At 37.7% G+C, this 16757-nt stretch overlaps 1 protein-coding gene across 2 annotated transcripts in view; it reads left to right on the top strand.

The window, feature by feature from the left end:
• The window catches only part of CHKA (choline kinase alpha), a 36307-nt gene extending 20178 nt beyond the window's left edge, over positions 1-16129 (top strand). For both annotated transcript variants that reach the window (XM_070765757.1, XM_070765767.1), the window contains 9 exons: positions 3739-3852; positions 4249-4382; positions 5080-5184; positions 7459-7517; positions 8416-8503; positions 11173-11281; positions 12415-12521; positions 14248-14329; positions 14968-16129. In XM_070765757.1, coding sequence (XP_070621858.1) covers positions 3739-3852; positions 4249-4382; positions 5080-5184; positions 7459-7517; positions 8416-8503; positions 11173-11281; positions 12415-12521; positions 14248-14329; positions 14968-15027 — 858 coding nt within the window. In that variant the 3' untranslated portion in view covers positions 15028-16129. The remainder of the gene's footprint in view (positions 1-3738; positions 3853-4248; positions 4383-5079; positions 5185-7458; positions 7518-8415; positions 8504-11172; positions 11282-12414; positions 12522-14247; positions 14330-14967) is intronic.
• The last annotated feature ends 628 nt before the right edge of the window (positions 16130-16757 follow it).

The raw sequence follows: 16757 nt of genomic DNA, 5'->3' as shown, positions 1-16757 counted from the left end.
TTTAATTCACTATTGGCCCAAATGTCTGAAGGATTATCAAAGTTTTCAATGTCTTATGTAAGGACAATATTATTATTATTATTATTATTATTATACGGAACGAGGCGGCATACAAATCTAATAAATACATATTATTATTATTATTATTACTATTATTACTATTATTATTATTACAAGAGGGCTGGAGATACCTTTGATCACCCAGGGGGACACTGTCCCATAAGGCAAGTGCTATATCAACAAAAAACACAACTCCCAAGTTTTCTGATTGAAGGGACATGTTAGTTCTCAGTAGGCAAGCAGAAACAGTTGGAGACAGGCACATCCTGGTTGTGCTGCGTCTCTTGTACAGCTTCATAAATGACACCCAGCACTCTGAATGGTATGGGTCAGCTCACTGGTCGCTACTGTTAGAAGGACCTCCTGGTCAACAAGGGAAATTTGTATACAAGATGAACCTGTGTAAAATCCACTTTAACCATAGTTGCCACTAGCAATTTGATCAAGAGCTGTGAGTCCAGGAGGACTCTCAGATTGCTCATCAGCTCTGCTTAGCGCTGCCGCATTCAGAGATAAGGATGGAAAGTCTCCAGAGCTGGGGGCAGGGGTCTCAACATGTTCATTTGTTCAATTTTATTCTTCTTTATCTGGACCCCAACACTGGACATAACCTTAACAACATTACAGGTAATCCTCAGTTAACAGTATTGGGGACTCAAATGTCTGTTGTCAAGCGAGTTGATCTTGCAGCTTGATGTCACATGACTCCTTCACTTAGTGAGGACCCATCCTGATCCAAGCCATGGTTTCTCCCAGTCCAAGCCTTGTTAAATTAAGAGATGGCTTTCACTTGAACTATCCCCACCTGCCTATCTCCTCATTCCAGTGATGGCTTCTTGAAAACAGTGTGGATAACTGTCTCTTTTAAAGCAGATAGCGCAACCCAGCATTTGCCACTGAAGCCAACCATATGTCACCTTCCGGGAGGCCTTTCCCAACCAGGAGGGACATAGATATAAAACACAGATGGCTGAACTTTTGTGGATGTATCTAGTTAATCGGGACTAGTGTGAATTCCTAGATAACTTGAGGGAGCTTTCATTAGATCCATCACATTCATCTTTAGTTGGCAGGTGAGCGTATATGTCAAAAGGTGAATCATGTGACAATTCTATTGAAAATTTAAGATAAAATATTGTAACAATTAACAGTAGTTAGCTGTATAAGGATAGGATAGGATAGAATTCTTTATTGGCCAAGTGTGACTGGATATACAAAGGGTGCATATTTTTAAAGAAACGGAAAATTTTCTATCATAGCAGTACTGTTCTGTCTGATTTTGTTCCATTTGAAATACTGTTCTGCTTTCTTTCTTCAGTTACACAAAATTAGGGATAGTAGTTTTGACTTCTGGGATTCTTTTCTAAATAACCTGTTTGTTTTTCAACATTGTGCGGTGTGTATGTCAATGGATTAGGCTTCAAGAATACCTCCTTGTGCTCACAGGTATCCCCGTTCTGAGAAGTACAACTAAGCAACAAATGCATTCCGTTTGATAAATTACTATGTCTATCTGGAGAAGAGTTAATTGGTACAGCCCATATTAAGGCTCCATATAAGTTTGTTTGGTTGAATACATCAAGCAGACTAGTGATCGTCTCTAACAAGTGCTAACTAAAATGGAAAGAATAACCTTGAAATCTCTGTTTGAATTAGGCCAATAACTTCAAAGTTAAAAATTAACACATTTCATCCAGCAGGCCCTAAAAGGTGTGCTCTAATCTCTTTCAAATAACTCTTTCAGTAAATCATTAGTATTTTAGCCTTAGTTTTTTTTAATGTGTGATTAATCATTGTTAAGATAAAAAGAAATTAATTGAAAGTGTATGTTACTGAAGTATTTCTGTTTACAATTAAAGGTAAAAAATGTATGTTTTCATGTGCCTCCTCAAATTAGTAAAGCATAAAGAATACATTTTATTGTATGGTGGCTGGCTGGCTGGAGTCACTGAAGCAATCAGTATGAGCTTAAATGGACTCCGGGAGGTGGTAGAGGACAGGAAGGCCTGGAGGAACGTAGTTCATGGGGTCACGATGGGTCGAACATGACTTTGCAACTAGCAACAAAAAAGAATATTTATTAGGGCTTCGATTCTTAGCATTACTGGAAAGTAACTAGTGTGATATATGTATGTTGTTGAATGGGAATGAATGGTTTCTAAAATAATTATTTAAATTAATTGGATTTCAGATGGTTATATTTGTATTTTGTTTTTTAATATGTTGTAAGCTGCTCCAAGTTCTCGCATATAATTCAATCAATTAAACAAACAAACAAATGCAAAAAAATATACTATATTGTATATGTATAATGAGCAATATTAAGTACGATTGTTTTAAGGTTTTTGTTATTCAAGAAGTTGAGTGAATTCACATCCAGGTAGTCCTTGACTTACAACCACAATTGAGCCCAACATTTCTATTTCTAAACAAGACAGTTGTTAAGTGAGTTGAGCTCTATTTTATTATCTTTCTTGCCAAGGTTATTGAGTGAATCACTATAGTTGATAAGTTAACAATATGGTTTAAAGTGAACCTGAGTTCCCCATTGATTTTGCTTGTCAGAAGGTTGCAAAAGGTAATCACATGATCCTGGGACGCTGCAACTAATCATAAATATTAGCCAATCGCAAACCATTGCATTTTGATCGCATAACGGTGGGGATGCTGCAGTGGTTGTAAGTGCCCTTGTAACTTCGAATTGTCACTAAATGTATAAAAAAAGCCAGTTTGCAAATGAGCAGCCAAAAATACTAATATGAAACTTGGTTAAGTACAATTAGATTATCCTTTCCTATATGTTAAGGACTGTGCAGAACCCTTGTGTTATCATGAACGTACACAGATGAAAATGTGGGATTCCAGCAGATATCCAGGAGATATGAGTAATTATTCAGCCATACAAAACAAATACATTAAAGTGTATAAAATAGTGTTTACTTTAGAAATAGCACAGTCAAGTTAAACAGTCTGGTCATTCATATTCAAATCAGCCAATATCTCTCAATACAATAATATTACAAGCCTGCCTTTGTCTTACATATCAGACATACATTACAACTGTCCTCAGGCTTGGGGGAACTGAACTACCTTTTCCCCCTAGGCCTATACAATTTATGCATGGTATGTTTGTGTGTATAAGGGTTTTTTAATTATTTTAAACATTAGATTTGTTACATGCTGTTTATTACTGTTGTTAGCCACCCCGAGTCTACGGAGAGGGGCGGCATACAAATCTAAGAAATAAATAAATAAAATAAAATAAAATAAATAAACTTACAAATACATTAAACTACCATTGAACGTACAGAGCTTACTACATCAGTCACAGTGAATCAGCAGAAAAAGCAGAGAGAGAATTATGCTTTCTGGCTCCCTTTTATGGCAATTTGCAACACTACCTCTTAAAGCTAAAGTACTTCAATACATTCATTCTTAGCTTGTTTATATATTGCCAACCCATAGTACTAACACTATATAACAAGAAATACCTTACTAATTGCAAGGGGAGGATCTATAGTGTCTCTGAAAGTTTTGGAAGTTTACACTAGGCATAAATTACTTTTATTTTGCAACAGGATTATTCTACAATATAATTTGTATTTATTCTGCAGTATAAATTGGGGAGGTTTTGATTTACATTGATTATATTTGTACAGCTTCCGTTTTCTTTTGCAGGGTGCAGAAGCTGTTGTTCTGGAGAGTGTTATGTTTGCCATTCTTGCAGAGAGAGCTCTTGGACCAAAACTCTATGGAATATTCCCGCAAGGCCGTCTAGAGGAATTCATTCCTGTATGTACCAGATATAAGCTGGGTGGTGGTGGTGGTGGTGGTGGTGGAAACTGAATTTGACAATGTAGCACAATTAAAGACAAAAGTTATATATTTGCCAACGCGTAGTAATAGGTTTGTTTTATTGTTAGATTGGGCAATATGTAGACAATGCAAACTTGAGCTCGGATTTCCTGTATTAATTTTTTGCCACTTTCAGTTAATGAAACATGTGATAGGGTGTTCTTCTTTATAGTAGCAGAACCGAGAACGTCATCGTTTGAGTAAATTACGGCACTGAAAAATAAAAATATGTTAGGTCCTCATTTGAGTTCCCCTATTTGTACATTTGTAATTCACCTGGTGGATTCTTTATTTCTCATCATTTATGTCCTCTTTGCTATTTATATATTTCAGAGCAGAAAGTTGGATACTGAGGAACTAAGCGTGCCAGATATATCAGCAGAAATAGCTGAAAAAATGGCTAAATTTCATGGAATGAAAATGCCATTTAATAAAGAACCTAAGTGGCTCTTTGGAACCATGGAGAAGTAAGCAATAGAAGTGTTGTCTTTTTATTTTAATACGACAGTTAAGCATCTTAAAAGAACTATACATACAGAGTAATTAAGCTGGATCCAGGAAGGATATGCAGAATGATTTTGTGTGGAACAGATGGTTTCAGGTGGTCCAGTGCCAGAACTGAAGCATGTCTTGTCTAGATCCAGACAAAACAAAGCTGATTTGCTTCAGTTGTGGATCAAAACATAGTTGTTCCATGCAGAAAGGTTTGTTAGGAAGTTTAAGGGTAGAAAAAAAGCCAAGGACATCAGCAGTGGATAAGGGAGGAAGGGAGAAAGCAGGACTACAAGATAATGCATGAGAGCAAGCCACACTGGGTATGTAGTAGATCTGAGAGGATGGGGGAGGGGAAGCAACCCAGTGGGATATATCACTGAGAGCTGTCAAAAAGATGGGGATGGAAGGTGTGGGCAGAGGTCAAAACTGTGAAGAACAGAATTATTTCTACCAGTTCATCAGAGTACTTTGGTAGAATATGTGGGACATGGTGTTTGTTTTGGGTTGAAAATGAATAACATTTTTCATTTTGTGAGAAAGTTTGTCTACTTTGAGTCGTACAAATGTCTTTAAAATTTTAATTATATTTTCCTTTCAGAATATGATTGTGGGCAAAGAATTTTAAATTTTTGCTTAGAATACTAACTATACAATAAAATCTTCATACAGGTACTTGAACCAAGTAATGAGGATCAAGTTTACCAGAGAGTCACGTGTGAGAAAACTGAACAAGATTCTCAGCTACAACTTGCCTCAAGAAATGAAAAACTTAAGGTATCATTCTAATTCTTAATACTTTGTTAGTTCATAATTTTACTGTGTAATTGATTATATTGTGAAAGGCATACCTTTTATGACTTTTTAATGTTTAGTACGTCTATATCTATCTAGCTTTCTAAGAATATAGTTGCATTGTAGCTATTTGTATTAGTGTTTTCGCATTGTCTAGACACTGCATTCCACAATGGAATATTTTCATTTATTGTAGAGGCTGGGTTAGAAGATTACGATAGTCTTTCCTGTGGGAGGAGATCATTCCAACACAAATTCTGGTCCTGCCTTGCTCTGTATTATAAATGTGCTTGTTGGTTCCTCCAGGGGCTTCTTCAGTCTCAGCTAAACTCATACTTTTCTTTTTATATCTCAAGCAAATGTGATTTTGAGAAAAATAAGACTATTGAATTCAAGAGTTGATTAAAAGATGCTGCAGCAAGCATAGTGTCTCTTTAATTCAGGTGTATAATTTCCTTTTGTGGCGTGGCTATCTGTTAAAAAGGCAGCTGGCTTTAGGTGATACTGAAGAGTGGGGTGTGGACACCTGCTCCAAAGGACAGCAATCACCAGTATCCTAAGTTTCTCAAGTGTGCTTCCTTTGAACTTTCTTTGGCTCATCATTCTAAAACTGGAGATGGGACTATTTTCTCCCATGGAAAGCACCATCAGAATCTTCTAAGCCTACCTCTGGATCAGGGAAAGAGGAAGGAATCCTATAGTGTACAATGTCCTATCTGAGCTGTAGAGAAAGGACTTACATTGCATAGCCGGTGTGTTGTTTCAGTAACACATCCCATTAATATGGAGAGAGAGTCAAGCTGGTATCCATGGCAGCTTATTAAAATAAATTGAAAGTAAATTCTCTCCTCTCCCCATTATACATTTGCATGACATGAAATGTCAGCAAATGTTGTTCAACTGTGAATGCAGCTCTTTCGACCTCATTCACTAAATGGTGCCTCTACAAATCATATCACAACATACCTCTTTTGCTTGTTCTAATTAGAAGAAGTCATTGTGCTAGTTGAGTGTAATGCAGCTATCAGACCATGAAGCATAGTGGGGAGGGGTGGCTTGCAGCAAGCAGAGATAGGTCTCAAATATCCACTTCTCCAAGCCTTGTGAACACAGAAACATGCATGTTCTGGAACTGTTAGATACAGGTTTATTCAAGCCTGAGGCCTGGCACAAATTAGTACAGAGCAGTCCGTTGCCAAGTCAGCTACAGCCTCCCAGCGCTCTATATAGAATAGGTGAGACCACGCCCCTCAGTCGCACCCACGCAACTATCATTCAGCATCCAGTTCCACATTAGCAGTCCTCTATCCAGTGCTTAGGGCCCGCCAGCCTCTGCCCCATGGGCTGTAGATTGTTTCCAGCACACGCACCGGTGACAGCCAGCTGGGCCCAGAAAGCTTCCAGTCACCTGTGCGAAAATGCCACAATTGTCTCCTGTGCTAGCCAGTCAGCTGCAACCAGAACAGACGCCGTCCCAGCCAGGTACCTCATTGTTGCTCAGGCTGCTGCTGGCAGGCATACCGCCACATGGCAGTTCCTGCTGCCGCACTCTCCAACACCCCCCCCCCAAAGATATGGCAACTCAATCGGGGCTTGCAGGTGGCTCTGCCTACCAGGGTCGCATCTGAAAGACAGTAAATCACAGTTGTACTGTATATCCATGGATGCCTGGATCCCTCCCTCCCTGTTTGTGGGGAGATAGCTCTTGTGGAACTTTCATGTCCTTCCCTGTCACCCAGGAGGCCTGTCACCCAGGAGGCCACTGTTGAAGGTACCTTTTCTATCACACCAGGTATTGGAATCTACCGCTATAGACTCTGGAATCTAGTACTCGGTCGATTTCATATTGATCATTGCCAAATTCCTGAATCCACATGTTTACAGCTAAATTATGCTAAATTATTTTCTCTCAGAGTATTTGTTCCAATGTTGGTTTGAAGAAAGGGAGGGAATAATTGACTCTCCAAGACTTCCAAATGGCTTTCATTGCTTTACAAGCACTGTGCTGTCATAGGAAGAGGGACAGTGAACCCAGCAGGTTTTTAGGGATGCAGTAAGTCAAGCTGTTGCTTTGTACTTTGAGGAAAAATGAAGAAGGAAGGAAATATCTTCATTCAAAAACAGTTTCCTTGATTTGGTTCGTATGGGAAAAGACATAGTTGATAAAAAAAATATTCAGGAGATGAGAAGTAGAATATACTGTTGTGTTCCTTTTAAGTAAAAAAAAAAGTGATTTGGATTTCTTTTCCCCCTTAGATCTTTACTTGAAGCTACTCCATCTCCAGTTGTGTTTTGTCATAATGACTGCCAAGAAGGTACAATAACATGGTCTTTGCATTTTTTACAGTTGTGATTTTCTTAATATCTTAATAACTTAACAGTTATAGCAAAGCAAATGTTCATATCTAGACATCTGATTAAATTTAGGACATGAACATGTTCTGTTTATCTCATGGAGGTAAATACAAAGATGTGTTCTTGCAATATTGAATAACAGGATTAGAAGAAGATTAAAATCTGGCTTATTTGTAGCTAGTTCCTAAAATAGAAATCGATTCTTAGGATGAAAATTTTCAAAGTTAAGCAGTATAAATGTATGAATATAAATTGTACTTCAAAATAGATTTGAGTCATTAGGCCTCACTCCAACCATGCCCTAATAAATGCCTTCTTTCTACCATCATTTAAGTAACACATACACTATTTACTAATGGGACTCTTATTCTAGAAATGGATTCCAGAGCTGAGTGCACGTGCCCAAGGTATTTGCACAGGGCATAAGTCCTATTTGCTTTGGAACAGATCTCTCAGATGCAGCCTTTTATGGAAAGATATAAAACTTTATCCCCACTGAAGGTGCAATAGTTAAGGGTAGGCAGAGAAAATGGGGAAACATCTGGTCTCAAAATTGCAGTGAAGCATTAGAATTGCTTTTATTGTATCTCTTTCCTGCTATTTAGTGCTGGGTGGATTTTTATGGCCTATGTAAATTAATCCTGCCCAAAGTGGCTGCCTCCCCTGCCTTTATGTGTTTCCCACCATCTCCATTTACGCATTCTATATACATACATTTTGCTGATGGAACATTCATAGTTCTAATGTTAAAGAATCAGGATAGTTGAGCTATGGAAAAATATCCAATGTAATGATCTGAAAATTCCTCAGAAAGCTTGCACAAATCATTTTATACCTCTTGCTTCCCCATATCCCCAGGAAATATCTTGCTTCTTGATGGCAGAGAAGATTCTGAAAAACAAAAGCTGATACTTATTGACTTTGAATACAGCAGCTACAATTATAGGTAAATGTTGGATTTCCCCTTGAATGAATAAAAATACAAGCTTAACAAATGTCAGATTAGTTTTTGCATACATAGTCTGTTTGCTTTTAACCTATTAGGATTACCAGTGTTTGCCTTAAAAAGTTAAATATCTAATATAGTATCTGAATCATATGGTGTTTTGCAAAAAAAAAATTGGAGTAATGAACTTATGCTAAAACTACTTTAATAAAATTTACATATAAAGTAAATCTATTTCAAATGTTTGTAATAAAGTTTAAGATAAAGCTACTTTGTAAAATAAATAGCAGATAATAGCAACTCTTTCTGTTCATTATTGAGAAAGATGAACACAAAGAGTTGCTATTATCTACTGTTTATTTTATAATAAATTATTATTACTTAGTCTGCTTAGTAGTAATAGTTTTTCATTGTCCTAACTTGATACCTAAGCTGACAGTTTGCAAATGTATTTGCATTGTTATGCACCTGCCAGTCAGAGTAGGTATATTAGAATAGATAGTTGGTTTTATTTAATAGACTGAGTTAGTTTTAACATCATTTAGGAACTCTTTTAGCCTTTAATGATGAAAAGATTTCAGCCCTGCTGGTTGGTGAGGTCAATGTAATAGTGGACTATACAGTCAGTTGAACTTAAGTTCCTCAGAGCTACTGAATTTACCCTGAAGGAAGAAATTTAAGGCAATCCCCCTTAAAAAAGAGCAGATAGAAAACAAAATTTTAAAACGGGTACAAATCAGGTACAACCTAGTCTCAACTCAATCCAGTCCTGGGAATTTTTCTCACCCAAATAAATTTCTGTATATGTTCTATATGCCTACCAGATGCACATTCAGAAAAAGAAACCCAAAATAGTAAACTTCAATAGAATTAAATCTTTCTTTATAGACAATTTTAACTGGTAGGAAACCCAAAATAGTAAACTTCAATAGAATTAAATCTTTCTTTATAGACAATTTCAACTGGTGTCTCATTTTTAAAATAATTGATTTTTTTTCATATACAGTCATACCTCGTCTTACGAACCTAATTGGTTCCAGGGGGAGGTTCGTAAGACGGAAGGTTCGTAAGACGAAACATTGTTTCCCATAGGAAACAATGTAAAGTCAATTAATCTGTGCAACCAAAAAAAAACCCAGCAAAAAAAACGGCGTTCGGCGACTGCTGGGAAGCCGCGCGGCTATTTTAAAAGGTGACAGCCGGGCTGGGGGGCTTCCCAGCAACCTCCAGAACCCGGAAGTTTGGCAAAAGTTCGGGGTTCGGGAGGTTGCTGGGAAGCTCCCCAGGCCGGCTGTCACCTTTTAAAACAGCCGCGCGGCTTCCCAGCAGCTTCCCGAAGCCGAACGGCAAACCCGAACTTCCGCGTTCGGCGACTGCTGGGAAGCTGCGCGGCTGTTTTAAAAGGTGACAGCCGGCCTGGGGGGCTTCCCAGCAACCTCCCGAACCCAGAAGTTCGGCAAAAGTTCGGGGTTCGGGAGGTTGCTGGGAAGCCCCCCAGGCTGGCTGTCACCTTTTAAAACAGCCGCGCGGCTTCCCAGCAGCTTCCCGAAGCCGAACGCCAAACCCAAACTTCCGCGTTCAGCGTTCGGCGACTGCTGGGAAGCCGCGCGGCTGTTTTAAAAGGTGACAGCCGGGCTGGGGGGCTTCCCAGCAACCTCCCGAACCGAACCCGGGGTTCAGAAAATTTTTGCCTCTTCTTACGAACTTTTTTCGAGTTACGAACCGGCATTCGGGAGGCTGCTGGGAAGCCCCGCCGCCCGGCTGTCACCTTTTAAAACAGCCGCGCGGCTTCCCAGAAGTCTCCAAACGCCGGTTCGTAACTCGAAAAAAGTTCGTAAGAAGAGGCAAAATTTTTCTGAACCCCGGGTTCGTATCACGAGTTGTTCGTAAGACGAGGGGTTCGTATCTTGAGGTACCACTGTACTAATAATTTTATTTTACATGATCCACTGCCACAAGCCAAACACTCAAGTGTCCTCTTCCAAATTCCTCTCTCGCCTTTCAGCAGAGGCAGTAGTAAATTAAAACAACAACAACGAATGGAAATGGAGGGAAAATGGAAGGAATAACTGGCAACAAACAAAGAGAAAGGAATAAAATATATATGGTACATGACAAAAGGAACAATAGTAATTAAACAAGGGTGGAAAGGAAAAAAAGAGAAACCCTATTAAAGTGTTACAAAAAGGGTTTAAAGTGGGGGTAATCATGGTATCGTCACATGATGTATCAACTTTCCCCCCTTTGCTAAATTGGGTTTGGGCATGGCCAATATGTGACGCAGCTAGCCGTGGGCCGCAAATTTAACAGCCCAGGTTTAAAAATCCTGAGTAACCTTCCACAGTATTTACAATGTTTGTAACAGCCGCTATTCTCACTTATTTCTAAAGCATCTTTCCAACTTTGTCAACAAATATAACAGGATCGCCTTGCCACATCAAATAATTTGAGAGAGAAAGCTCATCTGATCACATTAGTTTACATTGCTTCGTGAGGTCACAAATAGATGGATGCTATCTGTAGGCCATCCATTTCCACTGAATAGAATACTAACAAAGTAGAACTTAAGTTTCATCCAGCACAGCTATTTCTATAATCCCCAGATTCTTAAGAATATAAATTTTGGAACTGAATGTATTTCTTACATATTGAAAATATTTTCATTCTAGAGGATTTGATATTGCTAATCATTTCTGTGAATGGATGTATGACTATGTGCATGAAAAATACCCATTCTTCAAAGCGAACTTCATGAACTATCCCACAAAGAAGCAGCAGGTAAGCAGTAAAAATAACTGTCTTGAATTATCCTTCACTTTCAAATTGAACTTCCTTTCTACACTGTACGTATTCAACTTTAATCTGCATTCTTGAGTTAAATCTTGCCAAATCGAATGTTTTAATCATCTAGCAATGGAGAACTGTTGTCCTCCCCAAAACAAATTACTGAACTAAGGTTCTCAGAATCCTTCACCATTGTTTATATTGATTGTAGAATGATGGCTCAAGTATAATCTAGAAAACTACAAATTCCCCAATTGTGTTGTCATGGGTGGCTTCTATATTTTCATCCTATGACCCCTAGTACTGTGTTTTCCTGAAAATACAACCTATTCTGAAAGTAAATGCTACCTTGATTTTTACACGTGCGCCCAAAATAAGTCCTAATTAAGGCCCCGCCCACTCCAGGGTACATGTGTAAAAATTAACCTGGGGTGGGGATGGTGATGGGGTGGAGCTGCTCTACTACTTATCTTCGGACAGTTGCAGCCAGGTCTTGCACACCCCGACACCTGCCTTGTCAGTCCATTTCTTCTGCAGCTGGACAAGGCTTTTCTGAAGGCCTCTGTAGCCGATAACAGAGTTCGAGATCAATCTGGAGCTCTTCAGGAAAGACTTGCTGGCTAAAGAAGCTCCTGAAGGCCTCTTGACCATGAAAAGGAGGCCGAGGGCAATGTGCACAAGTGAAGTGAGTCAATGGACGACATCCCCCACCGGCTACAAATAAAACCTGTTGCCTTTTTTTGTGACAAAAAAAAAATTAAGACAGGGTCTTATTTTCAGGGAAATAAGGTAGTAGGAAAGTTAGTTTTCTTAATAATAAGAGTATTCCTAGAATACATTTTCTAAATTCCATTTAATTCATCCTGCTAGTGAAAAATACTAGGTAATTAAAGTTCAGTGGTATATTAATAGGAGGCACAGTTTTCCCATCTCTAATCATTGTTAAGGCAATATTGAATGAACTGGAACACAAATTATTAGATCTTAGAATGAATTTGAAAATTAATACTGTCACTCTTTTTTTTAAGTGCTTTGAATTAAACTGAAGTTTTAATAAATTATGTTAACTTGGCATGTTGGTATTAAGCAAATCCATTGCTGTTCTGACAACACTTTTGTGCTTTTAGCTTCATTTCATAACCAGTTACCTAGCTGCATCTCAAAGTGGATTTGAAAATCTGAGCCATGAAGATAAGTCCAAAATAGAAGAAGATATGTTGGTTGAAATAAACAGGTAACCTCTCTCTTCATTCAAAATTATATGTAATCCTATTTAGAAATCTTCATTTTCAGTGAATATATGTAGGTTATATATGACATTCTTCGGTGTTTAGTTTGGTGTCTAATCTGAATGAGTTCTTACACATAAAGTAGCATTCAGTTGTTATTTTTCTAAGATGGATGTTTTCATTTACTACCTACTCCGAGAAAAATCTGGTTTGATCACTAAACCTAGAAATATGACAGAGGAAGCTTCTACAGTTAAAGACAGAAGTAATACGTACTTACTAGTATTAAAAGATATGTGATCTGCTTCCTTGAATATCTCCTTGATGTTAATCAAAGTGCCAACAATACACTTTATTCTGATTTTAAAATAAATGGAAAGTGAATAAGCTACAAATCAAATTTCCATCCTGTAGTACTATTTTTATTTCAAAGAGTACCTTTGTTCCCTACCTAGGCTTGATAGGTTTTTGTAGAAAATAAATAGCATGGAATATCAGTTAAATGTTTCCTTTAAAACTGCATGGTTACTTTGAGCCAGTCACCCTCTCTCTCAGCCCAACTCACCTGACGGGAGTGTGTTGCGTGAAAAATAGGAGGAGGAAGTTGTGTTTGATATGTTTGCCACCTTGAGTTATTTGTCTATATATATAGTCCTCTGAGAGGGGGCGGCATATAAATCCGGTAGGTAGGTAGGTAGATGGATTAGATAGATTAGACAGATAGATTAGATAGATAGATTAGATAGATAGATAGATAGATAGATAGATAGATAGATAGATAGATAGATAGATAGATAGATAGAAAGATAGATAGATAGAAAGAAAGAAAGAAAGAAAGAAAGAAAGAAAGAAAGAAAGAGGGAAAACCACTCACACTTAATCACAAACTCTCCAGAATCGTAAATCCTACAAACTTTAAATTTGCCACGTATGTTCCCCTTGGCTTCTACATGCTCACTAAGAAAGGATTTTTCAAAATGAACATCAGAGGGGGTTGTGCACGCAGGAGGTGGGGGTGATTAGGATGAAAAAATACTCGTGTAGAGACAGGTCATCAGCTAATAAAATGTTAAAAGTGGATATGCATAAATAAATAACCCCCAAAGAAATAGAAAGTTGATGGCGGTATTTGAAAGGATATAAAAGTAGGAAAACAGAATTTTCTCTGCTTTGTTATCTTATACTTCATTATATCATTTAATGTTTCTTAATATTTTTATGTTTTAAGCCACCCAGAGTCATTTGACATGAGATGGGCAGCAAATACATTTTATGAATGAATAGGAAGACAGAGTCTCTCAGATAAATTATATGGGTGCTTGTGGCTGATAACACCCACTCTTATAAATTTCACTATGTAAATTTAGAGACTACATAAAATAGCATTTCAAAATTATTAAGAGCCCAAGATGTCTGAGAATTATCTTCCCTATAAAGCTGTTCATAGCCGAAGGTCTGTTGGAAGGAAACCATCTCCTTTCGCTTTTCAGAACATGAGCAGCCTGTTTCTATTATATATTTTAGGTTAGAGAAGATAACAGATAGCCCTACAGGTGTGGGGGGTTTCCACCATTCCACATCATGTATCATGCCAAGAGAGGTGATGAATTCAATTGGAGGACATGTATTGTTCATTTCCCTTTTTTATTCTAGTCAAGAGAAGCCAGGGCGGTTTTGTGTTTGGTATCAAAACATCCAGTGACAGTATGCAATTCTGTTTTTCTTTGACAGGTTTGCCCTTGCATCTCATATCTTCTGGGGTCTGTGGTCCATTATACAGGCAAAGATATCATCTATTGAGTTTGGATACATGGTATGCCTTTTAAAAAGTCTCACATTTTTAAGAATCTGCATCACGTTCTTACGCCTGTGTAAGAGTTGAGAAATTGGAGCTTTGTACGATTTGCAGAACTTCTAAGCTCTTTCAGCATGACCAGTGATGAGGAATGATAGAAATTAGTTTTGGTAACATCTGAAGAGTCCAGGTTCTCCCTACTTGTGTCAGAGTGATCTAAATCACCTCCAAAGCCCTACGTTTTCAGCATTTAATTTAACTGAAAATCAGTCATTACAACTGCTTTAATTTGACTGCTTGAATGATTCTACATTAAATATCAATTAACCCTATCATTTTGATTGTTCTTAGCTTATCCTTTTAACTTATTTTCAAAGACTAGTTTATACTTATACTGGGCACATAAATTCAATTTTAAATCCAGGCTGCAGCAAGGATCATTAAATAAGAATTGATACCTGATAAAGTATTGGATTCCTATCTTAAGTGATTTCTTAGCATCACTTAGAATGCTCTCATTTATTTGTAAAAGAGAACCAAGTGCCTTCATACGAATAGATCTGCACGAAATTCTAGTATAATGCTTGTTCCCTGAAATTGGGACACATTGTAGGAGCTTCAGTCTTTTCAACTGTAGTATTTTCCCCCCCACTTAGGACTATGCACTCTCCAGATTTGATGCCTACTTTGAGCAGAAGAGGAAACTCAAAGTGTGAAGGTTGAAGACTGGACAATCAGTCACTGTACTGTATAAGGAAGGCAGCTGGGCAGAAATTCCACTGTGCTTAGGCTACTGTAGTTGTAATGAAGGTTTTGCAAATTCCAACTACTCGGATGCAATGCTGAAGACTGCACAAAATGGCTGTTTACTTTTTTACAGTTTCATAAGTCTCTGGAATGCAAATTGATAGCTGATGGATAATATAACAGTGCAATATCAAACGTTTTAAATCTAGAAGGTATTATGAGGGAAACCTTGAGTGTTAATGTGAACCATCCCTTATTTCAAAAGCAAGAAGTGTTAACTGTGGGTATCTATTTTTTTTAACTAACATATTTTATTGACAATGCATTATAAAAGCTGCCAGTTAAGAGAGAAGTCCCAATTTTTTTTCTCTCTCTCTTTATTAAGGAGAAATGATTACACTGTGAATTTTTGCTAAAACCTATTTGAGCAAAGATCATTGTTATGTGACAGATGTATGTCAACCAGTTCAGAAAAAGACTGGTAAACTAACACTAATCCATACTGGGCTGAAAGAACTCAAAAGAGCTTCTACAACCCAACTTTTCTTTTCATGCAATAGCTTTCATTTTCTGGTATGTTGGTAGAACAAGGCAATACAGATACGTCTCAACCTGGAGCATGCAAGTCTTTCTATTTCCTGTTAGCTTATTTTACAGTTTCAGTCCAAGATATGCTAAACATTCAGTAACAGTTATGTTATATTGCATTGTTCTTCTCTAAGAAGTTCCCCAGGCTGATAGAAATGGGATGAGTGCCTTGAATTCCTCTAGCAGCTGCTTCTTGCCAAAAGGAGAAAAGTAAGAGCAAATGAAAAACAGGGAGGAGCTGAGGGACACTTGGGCAGTAGTGGCAGGCTGGTGCCTTGTTAGGGGCACACTGCTCCTTGTTTAAAACCCTGCCACCTTTCCAACAGTTAAGTGGATGTTTCTTGTGCAAAGAATACATGGAACTATGTATGTGAAAACTCCAATAAGTATATGTTTTGTGAGGGTATCTAGAAAATGTATCTAACTATTCTTTGGTATGCTTTCTGCTTAACTTGTATTGGACAAATAAACTTTTTAAAGTCATCTCCTTGTAACATTTGATTATTACTTTGTCCACATGAATTCTTGAATTCTGTTTCCCCTTTCATATAACAATGTGCTTGACTTGTATAAGCGTCTTCAGTGGCATAGAAAGAATGCCAGTATGCATGTGATGTTAACAGACAAATGCCATGAACATATTTGCATGAGCTTATCTGTCACCTTGTGCTAAGCAACTTAGCTTAGTATGGGCTTACATAGTATGGGTTGACAGTAATGTGTAAATCCAACATTGTGGTTTATAAAATAGAATGCGTAGTTTAGTAACCCTGTTTAGTAAACCAAGATTAGCGATTGTCTAGCAAACGTCTATGTTGCTTTCTTCTTTCTTCTCCCCCTTCTCCAAGAGTATTTTTTGGGGGGGGGAGTGCCTTTCAATGCAATAAGGATCTTTAATTTGTCATGGATACAGGTATTTTTTGATAGTAAAAAGCAAAAAGGATCATCATTGAGTTCTTACCAAGACTCATAAAGTCAGTGAAATGTTATTTTAATTTATAAATTAAAATAATTGTGAGTGAAGGGTTTAACTTGAAATTAAATCCAGAAATGTGCTGCATTTTGAAAAAGAGGGATATTGCAGAGCTGGAAGATGGTGAGTTGCTACCTT

The sequence above is a fragment of the Erythrolamprus reginae genome, chromosome 1 (assembly GCF_031021105.1).
Source record: "Erythrolamprus reginae isolate rEryReg1 chromosome 1, rEryReg1.hap1, whole genome shotgun sequence".
In the NCBI taxonomy this organism is placed as follows: domain Eukaryota; kingdom Metazoa; phylum Chordata; class Lepidosauria; order Squamata; family Dipsadidae; genus Erythrolamprus; species Erythrolamprus reginae.
The sequence above is the reverse complement of the archived record's forward strand: the minus strand, read 5'-3'. Positions and strand labels throughout refer to the sequence as shown.